The sequence below is a fragment of the Symphodus melops genome, assembly GCF_947650265.1.
Source record: "Symphodus melops genome assembly, chromosome: 13".
Taxonomy (NCBI): domain Eukaryota; kingdom Metazoa; phylum Chordata; class Actinopteri; order Labriformes; family Labridae; genus Symphodus; species Symphodus melops.
This window is the reverse complement of record NC_136703.1, coordinates 18371266-18395059: the sequence shown is the minus strand read 5'-3', so window position 1 is coordinate 18395059 and position 23794 is coordinate 18371266. Positions and strand designations below refer to the sequence as shown.

Genomic DNA, 23794 nt, shown 5'->3' with positions numbered 1-23794 from the left:
TGGCAATGACAGTTGAAGAGTATGTGTCCACGAGTTGGACTGAAATATCTGAGAAAACACACAGAGAATCAGAGTGGGGACACCGAGTTAAATGTGACATACAAAGACAATCCACGTGTTGTCATGGCAGTGAATGGTGCAATAAACTGAGTTATGTGTTTATTGGATGACTGCAAAGTATTTCAACACATTTCCGGTAAACTTAACTAAAAAAAAACAACAAAAAAAACTGTTTATATTAGGATATGGAAGTCATGTAATACTCCTTTGCAAGGAGTTTACTTCCACCCCAAACAGACATGGAACAAAAAAACAAAAAAGGTTGCCTGGGTGATTCACATGGCGCAGCTTCATGTCAGTATTACAAGTGGAATAAAACTGTTGTAAAATAATCTTGTTTAAACTGAGCTAGTTTTGCCACAAGGCAAAGACTGAATGAAAATCAAAGACAGTTGTTGGCCTAGTTAGAACAAATGTATGTTATCATAAAAAACTACATTTTAAAGGACAAAGGTATTCAATCACAGCTGAAGGGATACATCATCCCCACCTTCAAGTACTGTTGACAGCCACTTCCCGTTGGGACTGTTCTCTAACAGTCTAACAAGTGGCCTTCTGAAGATAGAGGGTGACATGATTGAAGCAAAATATACAATGTATTTCCAGAGGGCAACCTCAAGCAGTCTGCGAGCTGCTGCAGGAGATTTACTTCCTGGAAAGATGAATAACTCAAAATATGATGTCAAACCCAAACAGGAACGGTATTAAAACTGCGATAGTATTTCCTGGAGTGGATAAATCTAAGGTGAGACGCTTCAATTCATCTGAGGACTGACTGTCCTCCTGATCCTCAAAAACCCTTACACTGAGATTATTTACTCTAGCATTGGTGAGTTGGGGTTTTATATTTGTGCTAAATTATTCATTTGTAGAGAAAGAATTGTTTTCAAATTAACATTAGATCCTTTTTAGTAGAAAAAAAGCTGGATTTAATTCAGTTAACTCCAGATGAGAGCAACCGTAGAGCATGTTCTTAGCTGATTCCTCCTAGACATGGTGACTGCCAGAGTTCTCCAGGTGTGTTCAGGTCAAATAGCCAAAGTCTTAAAAGGTGTTCTTGATCTTGCTGGCTACCCCCGCTAAGATTTCTCCTGTCTTCTTCTGCCAGTTCAGGACGTGTTTGGACTCGGCACACCACAGCTCTCCATGGCGGGGTTCAGCATTCTCGCACCGCTTGCGCACCTCTTCCTGCTGTTCCTGATAGATGCAAAGAAGTCAAGTTAGATACCCCATAATCCCATGGGTCCACAAGTAACACTTGCAGAAGGATGCAGACCTTTGGGTGTCACAACTTTGTGAATAGGACGTAGTTATGTGTGTTTTAAAGTTGATAAGTGTAAGAGCACATATTTATATTTATCATATAGACATTTCAATCCTGCATACACAATTGCCAAAACCATAGTTTGATTAATAGACATGAAATACTTCTAAGGGCCTTACCTCTGTGCCATGCTGCAGCTCAAACTTGTAGAAGAGAGCCCAGGCGTCACCAAGATCTGGCTCAATCTTTACTGTTCTTAGGAACCACTCTCTGGCTTTGGTGATCTTACGCTCACTCCAAAACAACCTGAAACAAGTGAGCAAGACTGCATTTAAAATCACAATCAAAGTGGATTTAATGGTTGATCAATTCATTGTCCAACCAAATATTTGGAGAAAGAAAGCGAGAGAGGGAAAATATCACACAACTAAGGCTTGCATTTAGAGCAGAGCATATTACTGAGAATGAAAATGTAAAGCTGTGCAAAAAAAAAAAAAGCTGCTCTCATACTTCGCAACAGCGAGCAAGACATGGGGATCATGTTCACACTTCTTCAAAGCGTCCACACTCTTAGTCTTCCTCTGGGGCCTGGCCTCCAAAAACACAGCCTCAGCCCACAGGTTACCTAGCAGGGAGGAGAGGGGAGTGAGTGTATGGATGTACATTGAGCAAAAAAGAAATAACTTTTTGCATAACCTGTAGGTTTCCAGAACACAAATTCCTTAAAAATGTCAACCAAGGTCTATTAGGTCAGGACCAGCAGACATCCAGTCTACAGGCTGAGGAAAATAATTGCTCTACAAGGCCTCTTCAAAACGCTTACAACAACTTCATATTATTTCTAAGACGACTGCAGGAAAGTATTCTCACCTGAGTTGGGACACTCCTGTAGAGCTTTGGCCATCAGCGTGTTGGAGATGTTCTTCAGTCCGGCCCTGAACTCCAGCCGCACCGACTCCAACCTGGTTTGTATGATGACACAGACACATTTGGAGGCAAAAAATAAACATACTGGATTAGTTTTATTTATATCAGTTTAATTCAACATCATCTAAGTCTGTGTGTTTGATCTTCAGAAAAAAAAGAAAGTTGGGTAAAAATCGTGAAACCACACATGGTATGTGTTCAAGTTTCAAGCATTTTAATCTCCATTGATGTCTTAACTAAACATTTTTGTCACCACTGTTTGTCTGTTCATACTGAGCCAAACCAACATTCACAAAGGAAGGAAAAAGTAAATACACTGAAAGGCCCAAGAAAATATTTGTAAGAGAACTGAGCACAAAGATTCTTTTTATTTTAACTAACACAGGGGACATGTTTGAATGTAACGCTCCCTCTGTCCTGCTTTAGCATTGAAGTGTCTCCGCCCACACACACTCAGTTGTGTATTTTCTCACCACAGCTCGGGACTCTGGGGGTTCTTGAGTCGTGCCTTCTCCAAGATCGCTCGGGCTCTGGTCAGTTGTCCCACTCTCTCTTCGAGTCGAGACAGCAGCAACCACAGGGACCCTGAGTGGGGGCATTTTTTCAACTAGGGCAAACAAGAAGTCAGTCATTAGGAAACTCCGCCTCTCTTGGCCCTCTTAATTTTTTATCTATTTTTTTTTTAGTTCTGTGAACCTAATCAGAAACTCACCCCTTGGTTGTAGGCCTCTCTGGCCTTGTCCATGTTTTCACACTGCTCTTCTATCTGACCTCTCATCATCCAAAGTTTTGGAAAGTCCTCGTAGTGTTTCAGGGCTTCTGTGCACAATTCCTGTGCAGCCTCAATGTTTCCCAACACCCACTCCAACTTCACCGACTTCATGAATACCTACAGAGGTTACAAACACACATGCAGAAATATCAATACAATTGACACACTCGTGACCTTTCCATTTGGCTTGTGATGTGTATATTATAATTGTGAAAAAAATTGTTGACATTTTTTAAATGCTTTTATCGCAACATCTTATCCAACACAAATAACTTTGTGGCTTTGACTTTTCAAATGTACTAAATACCACCATCAGAATGCATAACCTGAGCTGCTTCAGTAACGCATTATAAAAAGTCTTATCTGACAATCAGTACATGCAATAAAAGAAACTAAGGCTCTAATCACCACATCCGTCAGCAAATACAATCAAGATATCTAAAGGGAGTGGAGACGGTGATAGTTTAAAAGCAGTGCTAACAGCATCTGTCGGCCTGACAACGCTCGAGTGTTTTGAGGTGGAGACAAGCTACAAGCCTGAACCTGAGAGTCACAGCATGTTAATAGTGCATTGTTCTTGAAGTATCTTCTACAGAGCTTGCTGTCAAACACTCAGCCTTCCTTCACATCTGGGTCCCTGCTCTATTCAAACCAACATTATATAATGACAAACACAATGTTTGGATCAGAACAAAGGGTCAGGGGAAGGATAGCTAAAACAAACAAGCAATCTTTCCTGTGTACAAATGAAACCTTCATACAAACACTTCATAATCCTTTAAAGTTAAGAAATACAAAAGCCATCATAATCTAGGGAAGGTTTTGATTGGCAAACATTGCCTTTAAACCTGAGGCCATTATTCAACTTTTATCCAGCAGTACAGAGGATTCGCATATATGTATATCTGCATCTTACTTTCCCCATTAACTCCTCATGATAGTTTGAAAAAGGGAAATCTGTTCAACTTTCCTCGTCACATACTCACCCTGGCTGTTGGGGCGCTGCTGCGGGCCTTGGCCAGCAGTCGACGAGCTCTTTCATACTCATTATTCTCAGACTCCAGCTTGACAGCAGCCAGCCAGATTTCTTCACTGTTCGGGTTAGCCTGAAGAGGAACAATGAAAAGCACAGACAGAGAGGTGGGTGGAGAAACAGAAGGGCAGACAGACAGAGTTAGACAAGAGGGTTTCAATGGATGCTGCTTAAAAAAAACACTTCAGCTACATCATCCTCACCTGGAAGGCCAAGGCGAGGATACTTCTTGCTGCAGGCACATCCTCGGCCAACCACTTGGACTTGGCACCCATCAACCACAGGACCTCTGCTTTAGGACAGTGAGCCACAGCCCTTTGGAGCAGGGCCTCCAAAGACTCCCTGAAAGAGTTAGTGACATGTGGAAGAGAAATTTAGGCGGGGAGCCAAGAGGCAGCTGAAAATGCACGTGAGATTGATCACAGATAATAGATAACACTTGAAGCTAATTTTAGAAACCAAAATGTGGTCACCTGGTGCCATTATTTTTCTCAAAGTAAGCAGCTCGGAGCCAGACACTTTTCTTACTGGGGAACACCTGCAGAGCATGTGCATAGATAGCCCTGGCACACTCCAACGCTCCGTGTGCCACGCACTAAAGAAAAACACAACACACAAACATCTCAACGGCATAAACTTTGAAGACAGTTGAGGATGAGAACATGCCCGTGTGTGGATCAAAGGTATAAACGAGTCCTCACACTATCTGCATCCTCCATCCAGGTGTGTTTGCAGTCCTCCTCTTCAATTCCAATCCCTATGACAGCCCTGATCACGGCCTGGCAAGTCGCGACGCTGCCTGCTTTGTCGCACTCCTCTGCATCCTGCAGGGGAAAAAAAAAAAAAAAAAAAAAAAGAAGAGACATGGGTGAGTCGTAAATAAATACTTGAAACACAGAGTTAAATGCATCTTCGCCAATGGGATCAGGTCGGACATCCTTCAACCAACCTAGATAACTAAAAGGGATCATGTAGAACACAACATTTACTGTTTTGTAAAAAGGCAATTTGAGCTCTAGATTTCATTGGCACAGCAAAGTGCATCACAGAGTACAGAACATCACAAAACACTGAATCCTTTCATTTACCATCAAGCGTTAGCATATGCTAGCATAGGGCCTCAATAGACCTGCAACAATGTCTTTACATCTAACGAGAGGTGGGATTAGCTAGATAGTCAAAGGAAGCATGCAGGGAAGCTGCTTGATTGCAAAACAACCATAAACTTTACCACACAAAGCGTCAGTCACAGTGCTGGCTTGAATTTCCTCGCACAAGGATGAACTGGCAGATAGCTGCATTGCCAAAGATCTCTGGCACACTATCAGAGCTGAAAAGCTCTCATGACGCAGTTTCCACACCCTATACTTATAAGTTTAAAGGCAAAGTCAGTTCATGTTGGGACTTATAATTAAGAGCATAATTCAGATTGTTTACGATGGAAAATTTAAGTTGCTGTTTTTCTGCAGCTGAGGATTGAAAGCTCACACTGGATGTGCTTCAGGATCTATAAACGTCACACCATCAAAAAATGCATCGCTTAGAAATACTTCTTGGTGAGCATCAAAACAATACATACTCAAAATATGACTTAAATCATTATTCTGCCCCCTTTTTTTTAATCTGATCAATCAGCTGAAGAAAAACCCATCTTCTCTCTCAGATGTCAAAGAAACAATGAGCAGGAGATCACCTGTATCCACTGCTCTCTGTTGATCTCTACACCATTGGCCCGCAGAGAAGTGATGGCTCTGTCAATGATCTTGTCCACCATCTGAGTGTTGCCGTTTGCCTCCTCCAACTTGGCGGCAGTAATCCAGATGTGGCGATCTGTGGGGATGTTCTCTCGAGCTTTGTTCAGGACACGCCGGGCGTTCTCGTACGTCTCCAACCGGGCGAGAGCCAGCCACAGCTAGAGAGGAGAGAACAGTCAAGAGTGAGGGTTTTGGTCATGTTGCACTGCAGTGTGAAATCCTCTTCATCCTGTGTGTGATGTCCAACTTTGATGAGCTCACCTCCACGCTGGTAGGGCAACACTCCACAGCTCGGCTCAGCATGATCCGGGCATCCTCCGGCTCCTCAAGCTCCACGGCTGTCTTCCACAATCGAACTGATTTGGAAACATTCTCCAGAGCTAATTGGATGAAAACATTTTAAAAATGTTAAGAGTTATGGAATTATACTGTGTAACATACAAGAGTCAGCTGGTTAGTGTCATATATATGTAAATCTTTTGCCTTTCTTTTAAATGCTCTCCGTTTAACCAGCAGGACACATTTTTTAATACTGTCAACATTCTGGCCACACTTCATACACGGTGGTTAAAAAACATGAAATGGAGAACCATCAGATTTCAGTAAAAAAAAAAAAAAAAAAAAAACACCTCCAATGAAAACAAGCAGCACTTATAGAAGGCTTCCACTGTGTCTGGGTGGGAAGGCAAAGTGTTGCATATGAAATGGAGAAAAGTAGTGAAAAGGCAGATGAACATGTAGAGGCAGAGGGTTCTCTTCCAAAAAGGAAGCTCTCAATCCATCTCTGTCACTGGGGTATGCTGCTGGGAAATGTGTGTGTGTGTGTGTGTGTGTGTGTGTGTTTGTGTGTTAGGGCATTGACATGATAGTTCAAATAGGGCGACTGGTCTTGATAAGAAGCCAGAACAACAGCTGCCAAATGTAACCCTCATGAAATCTTTCCAGTTGTGTGTGGGTGCCTCCATGAGACGATGGACCAAAAGATCAACTTTTTTCTTCGAACAATAAACGGAAAACAAGTGAAGTTTTTTGTTTTTTTCTAATTTTATGTTACCCTTTCTGAGAACTCGTTTCTTGGCCCTGACGTCTGTCTCCAGCTCTGCGGCTCTGATGTACAGTCGGACAGACTGTGGCATGTGGCGAGCAGCTTGGGCTACAACGGCTTTAGCTGTGTCCCCGGGCTGGAGCCTGGCAGCCTCCAACCACACATCCTCGCTCTGGGCAGGCAAAGAGAAATACTTTTATCAACAGGAGGGCATTGCTTAGCTGCTGGCGTGGCTGCAAGAAAAGCAGACTGGCAAGACTCTTTATTGTTGTTCTGACGCTACGTCCTCAAAAAGCTGTGTATAACATCAACCAAAACTGAAACCTATACCTTAACACACATCTCTGTCCCCTTCATGATCAGGTTCCTGGCCACCTGCAGCTTGCCGGTCACTTCCTCCAGCCTGGCTGAAGCAATCCAGGCAGGTGGGTGATGAGGATTGGTCTCTCTCACGGATTTCAGAAGCAGACGAGCCTTCTTGATGTCACTGGACAAGCAGAACCAAAGATAAACTTTCACACAATTCACCTCCCTCCACAACCCTTTTGTTAGCTCAGCGCAGTTTTCTACCTGATGTCTCCTCCGTGTGTGGGGATCATAGAGTTGAGATCTGTAAGGTAACCTTTAGGGTCCACCACCGTCTGTCCGCTCACTGAGTCAGAGACCTGGAGTTTGGTAAAAAGGCAGATGCAGGTAAGAGTGGACAACGACACTGGTGTATCTGTATAACAACAGCTGTATATGAACGATGGAACAGGGTTTAACAGTGGTGATCAGTTACCTGGCTGAGCCTCATATCCATCAGCGTGTTCCTGGCCTGGCCGATTTTCCTCATGTCCAGCTCTCCGGTCCCTGGGGTCATGCTCCCTGGGTAAGGTGTGTTCAGACCTCCCAGCTAGTAAAGAGAGGAAAAGTTGGTAATGGAGAAGCACAATATACTCTTGAGAAGTCCGTTATGGCACGGTGAAAAGGCCTACGAAACACAGGCATAGATCAAATGACAACATTTCTTCTTATTGTAAAGGATACCTCAGAAGAGAGAACAAGCCTCTCCTATAACACAGGGAGAAATACGCCACAGTCAGCTCATAGTGCAATATATGTTAACTCAAAGGTGTGTGTATTTTTGTAAATAAAAGGCCCCCCCAATTCCTTTCTCTATCCTTTAAGTACTGTGCAATGCATGCAGCTTCCCAGAAGAAAGATCAGGTCACAGTACTTAATACGAAGAGAGGTGATGTGAAAATTCAAAGAAGTCGTTTTACAGTTGTGGGCTGTTTGTCTTTTCTTGCAGCAGTTTAAAATGCCTTCAGATATATTTAGTGTTACAGAGTTTATGCAAAAGCCATCAGATAAGTTCCACCCTGCATGCTGTGCAAAACTATGCAACGATGAACCTCGACTCAGATTAATGACAAAAAAAAAGCTAAAAGGAGTTGTACAGTTCTCCTGACTCCTGCTGGTGCAGGCTAAAACTACACCCCGTGTCTCCACTAGTTTCCACATAATATACCATACACTGCTATAGATATTCTCCTGAGCTGGCTCTTCATATATGCACCTCACAGCGGGAGACGATCCCTGTCAGACGGGAAGGGGGGGCGAGTGGTATCCCCAGGTAAGACGTAGACAAATCAAGATTCAAGAATTAACATTTCACTAAACTCATAATATAATTTGGTTTACAAAACGGTTCTCTCACGATTTATTTTTTACAAAACGAAACAAATGTAATGTCGACAAATTATGACTTCAAAAAAATCCTTGAGGGGCCGCTTGTCAGTGTGGATTGGCCTTTCAGTGGTTTTTTTTTCTTGCACCAAGGGGAGTTTCTCATTGGTGCAGATTCAATGTTGCATCATGTTGTTTGTGCTGTTTGTCTAGTTCCCCGTCTTTTTTTTATGTGCACACGGTTTTTGTCTTATCCGTTATCTTCTCAGCCCTTTCGTTTTCTGTCTTGGTGAAGCCAAAATGCTTCCACGCGGCCGGTTTAAAAGACGGCGGTGCATCCTCAATTCCTCTTGCTCGACATCTGCTGACGCTCACGTTATTATTGTGATTCATTTTTCAGCGTACCGATGTGAATCTTGACACCTTTGAATCTATTTTTCACAGTACATAAATGTCACTCCCCCTCCCATTGGCTCGAGGTGAATTCTCCAGATAATATCCCATCGTACAACCATCTAACATCAGCTCAGTCACACTTCCTGGAGAAAAAATACTAGGGGTCTTGCGGGAGAAACTCTGGGTGAAGACCGAGCGAAAAATGTGTCATACATACATCTTATCTTGTCTGGCAAATTTTAAGTTTGAGTTTTTTTACAAGTGTGAAAGCCCTAACTGTAAGTTTTTCATGTGGTAAGTAAGAGAATGTGCAGTTCTATGTATACTGACCCCTTGCAGAGGATCAACAGTGGTGTGGTTCTCTCCGGTCTGCAGGTGTTTGGAGAAGAAGCTGTCTGGGACAGGGGTTAGTTTCTCATGGCGGGGATTTCTCTGCCGCTTATTCCTGGCATCTCCCACCTCAGGGATGCTCAGCCATTCCTCCTCTGACACCTCTGACAACTTTCTCTGTGAACAGGAAAATGCTTGTGGGTTACGCCAAATGTTAAGACGTGTAAGAAGAAGACACAGGTGGGGGGGGAATAAAATGCCATTTGGTACCTTCAGATCTGAGAACTGCTGCTGGATTTTTGGGCGCTCCATACGATATTTCTCTATTTCTTCCTTTTCTCTCAGCTCCCTGAAAAAAAGCAGAGGACAGTAATCAGTTTTATGTACGTGGAGTATAAAGGGCCGTGGAGGTCAAACATGAACACAATGTGTAAAACTAAGGGCTAAATCCTAAGTCTGTTTCTTTAATATTTGCATGAAGTAATTTCTTCATAGTAACCTTCTTTCTTTGCGTCTTTCATCCATCCTTTTGTCCAGTGCTGCATATATAGCATCTGCTTCTTCATCATCCTTTTCATAGGGCCCACTGGAGAACAAGCTGCCGGCATATCCATTAAACTGCAAACAAAAAAGCAGTGCATTGAGTTCAGACTGGCCAAAGACATCACAGGCAGATTTTGTGTGTTCAAGTCAAGAACTGTGGACTTGAAAAGAGGCCTACAACATGTAAACATCACAGGTACCTCATCATAGTTTGTGTCGTTCAGATCTTCCTCATCTTCATCCTGGTTCTTTTTCATTTGGTCTCCAACCGTTCGTTTGCCTGGTGGTGCATGTCTGTCATCTACTGGATCGTTGGCATCACGGGCAGGACCAATATCAGAACGGGTGGTGAAACCAGTTGCACTAGAAGAGAATAATTCAGTTGATTACAAAATTATGCAATACTTGTGAATACTAGTTCCCTGAAAATTCATTCCCTCTTCTGCCTCCCCTTTTGTGCAATATACCTATTTCTACCGTTTCCCATCAAAACACACCAGTATGGATCAGCTCTTTGAATTTTACTCTGAACGAAGCATTCAACTCAATTCAGATTTATTTATATAGTACCTTTTATACATAAAACATGCAGCCCAAAGTGCTTCACAGAAGAAAAGATAGCAAACTAGAGGACAAACTTATTTTTATTTATAAAAAAAAATGATTAAAAATAATGATAAAAAGATAAAGAAAAATAGAAAATACAAGCAGTAAGTCACAATAAGGTGAGTCTTTAGTTTACGTTTAAAACCCACAAAAAGCTCTCTGTTCTCTCATTATTAATGTTTACATTATAAAGTATTCATGCACAGTTTGCATGTGTGTCTGATAAGTGAAATAAATAACACTTTATTTAATTAATAGATAGTTACAGAGGAATCACAAGAAGAACAGAGAGTGTTTGCGGGGTAATGCACCATAACGCAATATACAAAATAAAGATGCACAGAAGTACTCCAAGATGAATTTGTTTATTCATAGGATTTATATTATGCATTTTAAATACAGCTGTCTACAAATTGTATTGCAGCGGCTATCGTTAAGTTCATTAAACGGACCCACGCTTCTTGCTCAGCAGAGAAGCACTGATGAACAGGCTAGTTTAGTTAGCATACCCTCTGCCCAGACCGGGGACGTATCCGAGCGGAGCGGGCATCCCCAGAAACGGCTTCTTCTTCTTCCCCATGAGTGGAGAGGCGAGGGGTATAACCGGGGGCCCGCCGCCAGCCCCCGCCGCCCCGGAGCCTCCCGCAGACGTTTTGGATACAATTTTGGGCGCTTGTTTCGTTGAAGCCATCGTTGCTCACACGACCGAGAGGCTATCCGCCGGATAAACAACAGTCGCACTTCCGTTACTTACCTTTCAACCTCGATGGTGTTTGTAACAGCGCCCCACCAGGACAGGAAGACTTCAATTTGTCTTTAGCGTCCTTAGATTGGAAATTTAACTATGAATTATTGATAAGAATTATGTGTCGTTTTCATTTTTAACACCCGACCTGTGACTGAAAAGCTGCAATGAATCCTTAAAGATATTTATGAAGTTTGAAGTCATTTTCATGCTTCCACAGTAAACCACGAGAGGGCGCTGCATCCCGGAAAATAAAAGCACTGTCACATGGCAGTATTGTATATCATCATGTTTTCTCCTTGTGGTTATTTTCAGGGTTGGTTTGCAGACAGTACTGAACTAAATTCTCTTAAGTATCCAAAGAAAGCCCATCATACTTTATTATTTTGTGTGAATATGTATATATAAGGGCTACTTAAAAATAACTAAGTAAAGCCTATGTAAAAGCCTTTAAAGAACATTAATGGAAACCTGAAAGGTGTGTTGATATATAAAAGGGATGATAATTACATTCATTTAATTAATCAATATAGTGTGGTCTTTGAGCATTTTATGAGACTATAAGTTTCTGCCCTAGCCTGAGTGTCACAGATCTGTGACACAATCAAGTTATCTGTGACTCAGCTGACATTGGTTTTGATAAACAATCAGGCCTTAAATCTTGCATATTGCCACTACAAATGAGCTCTCCCATGATGATTTAATTTAAAAGGATCTATATTGACCCCCAAGGTAAAACTATTTTCATTAAATCCAACTAAAGTGTACTCCTGGGCTGAGTGAGAGCAAGTTATGCATCTATAGAGTTCAGACCTTAAGGAGGATATTTAGCTGCATTGATCAGAATGGGATATTTCATGTAATTTTGAATTGCTTCTGGCATTACTATATGAGTGAAACTATCTATGTCTGAGAGTCTATATTCAAACACGAGATAGGAAATTACAATAAAGATAATTACTATTTAACTTGACATATCTGGGTTTTATCACTTGAGCTGAAGTGAAGCCATACGTCAATTAGTTCCAAACACGTTTTAACGTAACACGCTGAGCCTCGGCCCGAGCCTTTACGTTTTTCTTCATTTAAATTGCCTGGAGGGCAGACATCATTTCACTCCTGGGACAAGACTGTTATGATGAAAATGGACTGTCAGACACATTGGAAGATGTATAGCTCACACAGCCAAGGGCCAATTTAACCACGAAGAGTAAACGCAGCCTTGATTCCTTCTCTAACACACAGCCTCTTTCGCTTTCCTGGGATTATTTCAGTGATCAGATCATTTTAGTTGAAATACCTCTATACACACATTTAGAAACTGGCATAATGCACAGCTTGACTTAACATTATTTGTAAAATGAGGTAAAAGCATCAACAAAACCATGTACTACATGCCTGTGCGCAAATCATAGCTAACCCATGGATGAGTAATCTAGGTTAGTCTCATTAAAGATAATAAATCATCAGTGATACAGACCAATGTCAACAATGAGAAAGTCCATTTAGAGCCTCGTCCAAGCCCACATGTCCACTGGTGAAATTCGCACAAGGATTATTTCATTTATTTCTGCTGTGACTAGTAATTAAACAGCAGCCATGATGTTGCATCCAACAAGTTCAAATATGAATAAAGAACCATATTCATCTTGAGAACTGTATTTAAATGTGCATAAACACATGAAGAAAACATCTTTCCGCACACGTTAAAAATATTCAATACAATCGACAGCTTTTATGTCAGTGGCAGCAGAGGATATCAGATATCATCTGGGTTCATGGAGGCTCACTGAGTAACCGCAGTCTTGCCAGAGATCATACCATAATCATTCCCTTTGATGTGCAGCCATAAAACATTTGGCGATTCCTCCTGTAAAAGCAGCTGTGAGCTGGAAACGGGACTGTAAAGTAAAGATACTGAAGTTTAGAGTTCAAAGCATCATATCATACTTATAGGTATCATGAAACAGGGCTGACACAATTCACAATTGCTTATTCAAAGTGAGGGTTTGCAATATCTTTCAAACAAGTGACAGAAATATTAACAGAAATAGGCATTATGATTGACTGCCCTTTTGAAACATTTCTTACACTGAGGACAAAAAATAATGATTCATTACATTAAGCAATTAGTTTAATTATTCTTTGTGAGCAAAGCTGAAAGGCAGTCATTAAATGACAAAGACTATTTCTTTTCTTTTTTTTAACAAAGAGTAATCACTTCATTTGGGAAAAAGAAGAAAAGCAATGACAAAGACACTGTCCTTGATCAGTGAACATTACTTTTAATTTTTATGCCACAACAAGTTGAATTTTAACTGTTTTAATTGGAATTCAAAGTATGTACATTTCATGGACAAATCTGCATGTTAATTCATTCATTCATGTGTGGGCCCGTTTGCACGGATGCATGGCTCCATTGCATCTGTTTATTCAGTGCTTGTGACACGAGATAGAACGGGAGGACCGCTGGACTATCTGTCCTATCTGTCACAACAGATGTCCATAGTGGGATGATAAATGTAGAAGAAGGGTGTAGGTGGAGCAGCAGGGATGCAGAAGACGGAGCAGTCTATAGACAGATACAACGATTTCAAAGATGAAACATCCCAGAAAAAAACAAAATGTTCCACGTATAGTCCCCTGGCTGAAAGAAATGTACTGTTGGCATGAAAAACAGCAATGGGTTTGCTGGCATGACAGATTTATTGATATGCTTTCATACCATACCTACAAACACACACCTACACACACATAATGGAACACAGACACATCATTCATGCTGCCTGAGCTGCATTGTGGGTTAATTTTAGCTAATTATATTCAACAATGCAATGTGGGGGGAGGAATAAAACGGCAAAGTAGGACACAGATATCATCATTTTTCACTATTACACACACATGCTAAACTCAATTAGTTGAAAGCACTCTATGTGCAGAAAGCTTTCATCCATACATTGTCAAGCGTCCTGAGAGGATTAATGGTTTTCTTAAGTCTCATAATGTAGTGTGTATTATTGTGAAACAAAGGGAAGTGTCCTTGGGAAAGGACAACAGTAAATTGCTATTAGAGCTTTCCTGAAGAAGTAGCCAACCAAAATTGTTTTGGGTAACAGATGCTCAAATGGATCTTCATTGATCCACAACAAAGACTTAAATGAGGACGGTCCAATGATAAGTCTCAGGAGGAATCTGAGACACTGTAGAAAGGAGACTAAAACGATGGTTTATATACTGTGTTTTGAATACTAATGCACTGACATAGGGATGTTACATGGGTCAATATGGGTCAGACATATTGGAAATTATTCATTAGGATGATTGAAGTGCACAATAAAGGACCACTCCAACGTCTTAAGCAGGTTAATAGGTTTACGATCATTCTGAGGACAATAAAAGATTACAGACGCTCTTACAGCAACTTTCAGGATGAATGTTGCTCCCGCTGCTATGTCACAAATCCTGAATGAGGATAGTGCGGTGAGAAGAATGAAAGAGTACAATGACACTGACTGACTTTGGCAGTAAGAGGTTTTCAAGAGTGTGTGTGTGTGTGTGTGTGTGTGTGTGTGTGTGTGTGTGTGTGTGTGTGTGTGTGTGTGTGTGTGTGTGTGTGTGTGTGTGTGTGTGATTTCTAACTCAATTTCTTGAGTTAGAAATTATGGAGAATCTATGCAGTAACTTCAAGAGGGAAATGAAGACAGACACCAGACCCGACAATACAGATGAACTGAGGGCCGCCATGAGCCCAGTGTGAGACTTCCAAAGTCAGTGATTTGGGTTGCCATGTTATCTGCAGGTGTCCACTGTGTTTGCTCAAGTCCAGGGTAAACAAAGCCGTCTCCCAGGATATTTTAGAGCATCCCATGCTTCCAACTGCTGACAAGCTTTACAGAGATGCTGATTGCCTTTTCCAACAGGACTCTGCACCTGCCCACAGAAACTACCAGAACCTTGTTTGCTGACCATGGTATTACTGTGCTTGTTTGGCCAGCTTACGCACCTGACCTGAAAGAAGAAAGATTTGACTTTGTTGATCACTGAAGGGAAATTAGGTGCTTACACTCAGAGTGAGGGAGCAGCTACCGGTAGGCACTCCTGAGCTGGTTGGAGGGGCGGTTAAGTACAAGGACACATCAGACATGTTGCTCACCGGAGTTGGGGATCGAGCCCTCAATCCCCCAAATGAGAGACAACAACTCTACCAACCGAGCCACAGCAGCCCTACAAGAATCTGTAAGCTACTGTCACGAAGAAGATGAGAGTCGTCAGACACGACAATACAGACGAGCTGAAAGCCTTAATAGCAACCTGAGCTTCCATAACACCTTAGCAGGACCACAGGCTGATTGCCTCCATGCCACTTAGAATTGATTCTGTGGTTCATTTAAAATGAGCCCGGACCAAATATTGAATTCATGAATGAACAAACTTTGCAGAAGAGCCCACTTTTTAGAATTATAACATTTTTTAATTGATCTTAATATTTTGAGTTGTACCAGTTGTACCAGTTGTAGACCGTAATCATCAAGATTAAAACAAAAAGTCTTGAAGTGTTTCACTTCAAGTCTAATGAACCTAGAAAAAAGTTTTACTTTTAGGATTCAATGATGGAAAAAAAAGCTTTAATACAATATTCTAATCATTTGAGCGACACATGTACACAGTTCAAGCGGTCATGTATGTGTTCTGAATCTTTTGATGTGTTTTTTTGTAAAGGCTTCAAAGCAGTCTATTTTCCCCAGAAATTGTTTTGTATTAGATTAACATGAGAAGAAAGAGTCCAGTCTACCAGGCTTATAAATTTACCAATTTCAAATCCTTGAGCAAAGAAAAAATAATGACTCACATCAAAGCGGTTTCTCTCAAAAGAAACCATTTTTGTAGAACGACAAAAGTGACCACTACAATGAGCGGCATCAACTTCCACTGATGATACTCAGGATAAAAGGGAATGAGGAGTGGTTCTGCAATCTTGTTTTTCTTTTCTCTTTGACCTCTGTGGCCTGACACTTTCATTATTATCAGTGTCGTTGATGGGATTTATTTTTAGGTTTGTCAAGAGTGTACCTATAGTATATGTATATACACACACACACACACACACACACACACACACACACACTCATATACATAGACATATACATACATATGGGAAGAAAAAAAAAAGGCATAGCATGCTTTCCAGATTCTTTTTCAGTGCTTCCTGACATAATCTCGTTTGAACTTTACTGAGGGAACGAAACCACATTTTTCTTGTCTTGTTTTGATTGTGGTGTAAGAGAGCAGTGATCCAAAATGTCCCACAGCTGTTAGAGTTTTGAGATCTAATGATAACTAAGCCATGAGGTTATCATTTACAATATATTCATACACATCAAAACATTCAGTGAACCTTGGTGACCTGTGCATGGGGTCACTATAACTCTAATAGAGATCACTCTCATCAGGATGAAAAGGTCTCATCACGGATTCTTCGGTAATAACTCGGAATAAATTTGTATTGATTTGCAGCAACCTTTTCCTGTGAGGAGACAAGTGGAACCAAACCTTGCTGGAAAACATCCACTGCAGCATAATGGTGAAAGATGACCTCCTCACTGTAGGGTAAAGCGTTCAGGCCTGTACTATCCTACGCCACTAATACACTCAATTCACCTGTTTAAAACATGATGAAGGGTGACTCAGCTGACCACAGATTGTTTTTGTGCATATTTCTGCACCACAAGCAATGCTATTTGTCATGAACTTGTCACCTACACCAGGAAAGGATGTCAATTTGTATTTTAAGATATTTTCAAGCATATCTTACAGATACTGGGGTGTTTACAAAAGAACATATATGGTAAAGCATCAGACTTGGTAGCCAACTGAGACTCCTATAGGAGTCTATAGGAGTCTCAGTTGTCTCAGAACTATAGTTCTAAAAATCAAAGATGGCTACTTTGGGAATGCCAAGCTCAAGGGCTCAAAACAGAGCCAACAAACCAAAAGGTGGCATTACCAAAGCTTTGTCGATTCTCATAGACAGTCTATATGTACGCACATGCACACACACAAAAAAGCAGTTTTTGTATTACAGCAATAAAGGAAACATATTCAGCCTCAGGCCCTGAATGACATCCTTACATGGTTTTTGTTTCCAGTGGGAGGAAACAAGCAGTATGCACACAGAAAGGATACATAGATAGTAAGATAGTTAAGTTTGCTTCAACCAACCTACATAACTAGTGTCGGTGTTTGGAGCACAGCTCGGCTTTAGACAACCGTGGTCATTTGCATAACAGTGAGGTCACCGTCAGAGAGTGAGGGGAATGTGAATGCTCTGCTTTCCATCCTCCCCCATGCATATATGTTCATTCATACATACGCATGCACACACAGACACACACACACACACACACACACACACACACACGCGCACACACACACACACACACACACACACACACACACACACACACACACAGAGAAACAGCACAACTACACAACGCCTACCCTAAAGGCACAAATAAACCCACAGGGTGCAGAGCAGGAGACAAGAGGTGATGATCAGGGAGTGGCACAGGGAATATATCTTTCAAATAGGTTCTGTCATCTTTTGCTCCACACACTGAGTAAGTAAGTGCAGATAGGCGACACAGCTTTTTCAAAGCCGACCTCACAATATGTGCTGAGAATTAGAGAATACTCCCCCAGGCCTGTGATTAGGAAAACAGCTCAGGGCCACAACTTAACACTATAAAGTGGATTCCTCTCTATCATCTGCGCTCATCTCAGTGGAGTAAATAGCTTCCTGTGGGAATTCATTAGATTGCTTTCACTTCCACCTGAAAGAGCTCCAGCTTTCAGGTCAGATTAAGTACAGGCAGAGGAGAGAGCTTATGTTCCATTGAAATCCAACCTCTTGAAATCTTTTCTACTTCCAAGCATTTAGATGCACCCAAGGTTAGTCCAAGCTTTACTCAACTGCTCTTTTCTTCTTATCTTTTTTCTTCCTGTCCAATTTGGCTGTGTTGTTCCAAACTGCCTTCTAAAGGACAGCCATTCACCATGACACCAGCTTTGGCAAGGCTAAAGCCACACACCAGTATCAATAGCGTCTCTGTGTCTCTTGAGGAGGAGCTTTCCCTCTCTAGAGATCTCAAAGCTCAAGACACTTCTTTTTCACCATGTTATCTGACACAATCTGGCTGTTTGTAGTGCAAACATCTTGTGCATTTTTGCGTTACATCTGTTTAAATCATTTGAAGTGCTGTGTGTATATGTGTGATTGTGTGCACAGGCACTTTTCTACGCATGTGTGTTGCACTGTCATAGAAAAACAACAAAGGTTTCTTGGCATGCAGAGCGCAGGCCATATGTGATGGAATAACACTGACAATAAAAGTTTAATAGCATCATCTGCTAGTTACAGGGTGTAATGAATAGTCTGCATGGGGATACAAACACTTGCTGAGTTCTCATCACTCTCTACTTCTACATGCTTCATCAAACAACCCAAACTCCCAGAGGAACCGCTGGAAACTACAGCGTGAAGAATGAATATCTGGAGTAAAGAATGAACGTAAATATTTTGTATTCCCTTGAGCTCCTATTCCTTCATGTTTATCTGCGCGGTGCCACACACTCCTGTGCAAACACATTTATTCGAACAAGAGATGCTTATGTTTCAGCAGCTCCGTCTATGAGACTTGACACCCAAAGGGCCTGCTATACTTCTTGATCGTTGCACATCACACTCTGTTCATTATTCAAAGCACTGACCACCCTCTGAATTAAACATACAAGTTGTGACTGCTCCATTTTTACAGGGGAGAATGTCCTTTACACGCGCACATCGGCACACTCTGAATTAAGAACCGTCTCTGAGCACAAGTGAGCGCATACAAATATGTTTGATCAGAGTTGAACTATCATGTGTAAGTCTGAATGAGTGTGTATGAGTGTAAGTGTGCTTGTAGGGTTGCGTGTGAGATGCTTTCACTCCTGATCCTCATAGTCTGGTGAAGCCTCCAGCATCATGGCTGGTCCTTTGTTCCTCGTTGCTCTCTCTTTGATGATACAGCGCCCAGGCTTTGGGGATGGCCCTCATCTTACAAATAAAGCCTGACCGACCGTCTTGAACTCTTTCAGGGACAAATCATTTTGCTGCTCTCAAAAAAAAAGAAGCTCTGCACAGAGCAGTCTGCATGCATCTCCACACCAGCGAAATCAATTAGCTGTGTGTGTTTTGAGATTGCATTGACAAAGACGAGCACACAACTTGCTCCAGAATTTTCTGCTTTGAAGTTAAGCTCAACTGTTTGTGGTGCAAATAGTGGCCAATGAGTGGCCCCTGTAGGGAAAGGGCTGTTTTTTTAAAGGATTTACCCTAAGGAGTCAGAGGAATTCCTCTGATTTTCTGTTTCTTGGTTTGTTTGCACAAGTGTTGATCACAAAAGCTCTTGACTTGTCTGTTTTAATGACACTCAACATTTTAAAGGGGCCCATGAGTTGTTGTAAGTCAGATAAATGTTTATATATCTTAAGAGCACTAGTTTTTTGATTACTCTAAATTGTATTTTGTAATGTATGGGATGATATAGAAACATAGCCACAGTCCCTTCTTTAATGTTGTCTTTCTGTATTGTGTCAGTCTTATGAAACAATCATTTTCTTTGGTATGATGTCACCAGTCAACCCGCCATGTTGAGGATTCTTCCAAAGCTCTCATAGTGAACGGAGGAGAGAGGATCGAGGAGCGACCAGGCAGATCTGAGTAGTGATGACCGAGGAGACACGAGAGCTGACTTCACTGAAGATTTTTTCACTGACAGACACGCCCCCTTCTCGTATTTCACTCATTGATTGGACGCTGCAGAGGATCAGACTTCAGTGAAACTTCTCAACATGAGCAGAGTTTAATACTGGAGAAAAGACGGACAGACATTACACAGAGCGTCGGACATTTATGAACATCAGTGAGTTTATAAGAAATCGGTCTGTGATGAGCTGGGATTAAAAAGAGTCTGACATGAAGATTAACAACCAAATATGAAGCTCTATAACTTCTATAAAATCAATACATCCTTCATGTTCTGTTCATCATCCCTCAGACTGTTTGAATGTCTGATGATGAGGAGGATGACAGTTTGATGAAGAGGGAGCACTGTCAGTCACAAACACGTTTTTCATTCACAGTTATTTATCTTCAGAAAGTTTCATCATTTAGATTCTAATCAATCACTCCAAGTGTAGACTTTCAGTGTATGATGCAGGAGTGTGTCAGGACCAATAAAAATATGAGATATTTCTATTGCTAATTTGTTGTTTTGTTGAGTGTGATTGACGCCTACTTGTGTAAATCCTGCTGGAGACTTGAGTATGAAGCTCTGACAGGAAGTGGATCCTCTGCTGTGATGTTCTGATGGAAACTCCTTTCAATCTGTGAGAGGATGTCAGCGTAGCAGAAAACTACACTCAGCTTGTTTTCATCTCAATTTTGTTCACCTCTGGGTTAAATACTGAGGAGCAACTGACCACCAACCTACATTCTGTACATCCTGGTCTCCTTTGAGGTAATATAGCCTAATAAAACCATTCATTGTTACTAATGGTAGTCATGATGATGGTGGCAATAATACTGATGAGGATGATATTGTGGATAAATATTAGTAGCTATAACAAGTAAATATTAATTGTGTGTGTGTGTGTGTTTATTTCTTTTCCTCTTTCTACCACTCAGATATTTTCCAGCTGCCTGCCTGCCTGCTCAGCTGCCACGTGTAAAGTCTGAAATAAATACAACTTCAGATGTTGCTGAGAAAACAATCATGCTTTTTTTCTTGTGATCATTTATCCACAATGTTCAAGGTGTAACACAAAACTTTGGTGGGCTAACTGTTTAGTAGGCTTGATGGGCAATCTCCTAAACTAGTGAGTGTCTTTTTAAGTAGTAGCCTATAAGACGCCAAAGAACTTAACATAGCCTACATAACAGACTATTGATAAAATCATCATAATCATAAAAAAATAAACAAATCCTGAGATATTTCCTTTACTCAAATATCCATGATATTCCTGTATTGTAGGCTACGGCCATTAAACTGGGTCGTTTAAATGAGAATGTGCCTGCGTGCACGTTGAGAGGGCGCGAGAGAGAGAGAGAGAGAGAGAGAGAGAGAGAGAGAGAGAGAGAGAGAGAGAGAGAGAGAGAGAGAGAGCAGTATCCAGTATGTATCCAGGAACAGCTGGTGTCGGGGCGTAATGACCTTTTGTCTCTAGGCGGTCAGGTACGGAGAGGGGGGGGGGGCGGAGATTCGGGAAGAGTCGCCTCATATCATAGTCGTCCCAGCGGCGTCCAGGACCACAAATGGCTGTGAACCGGCTGCAAGAGAGAGTGTGAAACTGGTTTCTTTTTTTATTTTGTCAGTATAGGGCTAGTGAGAGCGGTCTCGATGTAGGTTAGCGAGGGCAGCGAGCGCTCTGTACCCTCACACTCTCTTTACGCTTTATCCATCAGACTGAAAGATGCGAGAGTCCTGTTGACACCACGGAGAGATACACGCTCAGACCGACTATGGCTGTGGACGGTAAGCTTACTGTTGCTTTTTCCTAAGGCATGCAAGCATTTCAGTGTTCGTAGGGACTTAATGTGTCACTTAGTAATGAGTTCGCAGCGACCCTACAGCACTTTCAGGTTTTTGAATTATCATTTCATCCCCCACCAGTTATAGCCCATCCTGCGTTCATTACGGGCATGCCATTATTTTGAAATGTAGTTCTTATTATTATTTTTTTTAAAATATCTATATCTTTCTTCAATAAAGAGTTCTGGGTCATTGAGGCTACTCATGTTATGGTCAATGAGTAGGTTTCTCAGCCTTTATAATCAACATAGGTTATAGGCTAAATAAATCATCTAAGTTGTTTTTGACATGATTTCGGATGCTATAAAGTCTAAGCTTTGCTCTTCTGTCAGGTTAACTTGGCAATATCCACTTTGAAATGTATTATTAAACATGCGGTCACAAAGCATCTTCAGTTAAGGCATATTTTGATATTAATTGCTCTTGAAAAGCCCACATACTCTATTCTTATGAGGAACAAGAGCTTTCATGGAGTTTAGAGTTTCCTGTAGTCTATTTCCCTTAACATTTCTCAATTGGATATATTACAGTGAGTATCCAGCTTCGGGGTTCAACGATGAGACAACATTCTTTATTCTCCATTCTTTAAATAATGGAGACAAAATGCAACAAACAGATCAAAAATATGAAAAATCTGTATCAGGTTCTTCTGCTGTGGTTGAAATCAAAGGAGTGGAGTCCCAATACTTAAAAAAAGGTTTTTTGTTTTTTTCTTAGAAGTTCGTTTACAGAGATTAGAGCTTTGTCCTTACCAAGCTGACACAACCTGTTTATCATTCAAGCTATTGTTCCCAACATAACATCCAAAGCATTTCAGAGAAGAACACATTGAAGTAATTCTGTGTACATACTGTATACATTTGTCATGAAAAGAGGGCACCATTGGTGGTGGAGGTTTGCACATAATTATTTTTGATTTAACTTTAGATTATTAGTTTTTATAAATACTCATCTAGGTCTTTATAAAGCCCAAGATGACATCTTGTAAAAGATGTTAACGCTTTGATCCTATTAAAGATTTCTCTATTATGATTGTGAAAAGGAAAACTGCACCGTTTCACAAGTGAGGAGCAGTAAAATGATATTATTTAGTGAAAAGTAACTGATTTTCCCCCCCTCATTGGTTGTATGATTTATTTTCAAGGTTCAGCTGTTATGGTTTTTATAGCAAACTTCACATTTCTGGTAGGGTTTTGATGAGATTAATCAAACATTTTAATCAGATGATTTCAGCACATGCAGCCGAAATATTAAACAACTAGCTTTTTGTGACCTCTTGGACATTTTTGCCCATTTCCTCATGCTTCAGGGACAAAGTTGATTAACCAATAACAGATGTGCTTTAATAGCTTCAAGTATATTTCTGTAGTTTGCACAGTTGTTGTGATTGTTGTCGCCCTGTCTATTACTCATCCCCGTGCAGGCCGGCTTCTGTTCATCGTGAAGCCAAATCGGAGCATCTCTCTTCTCAAGGGAAAAAATACATGTGAGAGCCCCAGCGTATAGTGACGAGTGTGTTTTCTATCTGTGCTGTGTCTGCTGAAGCAGGTTAGCGCTGCATTAACATGGTAGGACTTGCAGTCAGATGTGCATACATGCCTGCTGACACATTGGGGTATCTATAATTAATCCTTAGTTTACTTAAGCATCATTAATTTACTCGGTGCCCTGGGCGTTGACGGCAGCCTGACACAGTGCTTTGCTGCTTAAACTTTAAAGAGTGTGGAGCTGTTTGAAGGCATACACAGGGCTTGATTCACTTTGTCAGGAGCAGGACTCCAAAGATTTACTAACACTTCTCGAGCATGTAGGGCACAGAGTCTTGTTTGAAAAGTTTGCTGCATGAAATGTCTTACACTTTTTTTTTTTTTTAACAGTCTGGAAAGCTGTTGATCATTGAAAGGAATCTAACAATGAAAACCTTTATCTGTGATACACTGCAAATCGATACGTCTTCAGAGAGGCAGAATCAGACTTTAGTTTTGTTGAAGACGAAGTTGTTTGCTTTGGGGCACCA

General features: G+C 41.2%; 2 protein-coding genes across 2 annotated transcripts in view; one reads left to right on the top strand and one right to left on the bottom strand.

The window, feature by feature from the left end:
• Positions 1–144: 144 nt before the first annotated feature.
• On the bottom strand, positions 145–11183 carry prpf6 (PRP6 pre-mRNA processing factor 6 homolog). The gene is made up of 21 exons (XM_079360396.1): positions 10911–11183; positions 9996–10158; positions 9752–9870; positions 9523–9601; positions 9253–9429; positions 7637–7750; positions 7426–7520; positions 7186–7342; positions 6865–7027; positions 6072–6190; positions 5750–5968; positions 4758–4880; positions 4530–4651; positions 4260–4398; positions 4010–4129; positions 2964–3140; positions 2725–2858; positions 2195–2286; positions 1835–1949; positions 1504–1630; positions 145–1257 (listed from the first exon to the last, which is right to left on the bottom strand). The coding sequence occupies exons 1-21, from the start codon at positions 11090–11092 to the stop codon at positions 1105–1107; spliced, it is 2889 nt and encodes a 962-aa protein (XP_079216522.1). The 5' UTR covers positions 11093–11183; the 3' UTR covers positions 145–1104.
• A 10139-nt stretch (positions 11184–21322) lies between these two features.
• samd10b (sterile alpha motif domain containing 10b) overlaps positions 21323–23794 on the top strand; it is a 41910-nt gene continuing 39438 nt past the window's right edge. The window contains exon 1 of the mRNA XM_079359000.1: positions 21323–21720. Within this exon, the coding sequence (XP_079215126.1) occupies positions 21708–21720 (13 nt within the window). The 5' untranslated portion in view covers positions 21323–21707. The remainder of the gene's footprint in view (positions 21721–23794) is intronic.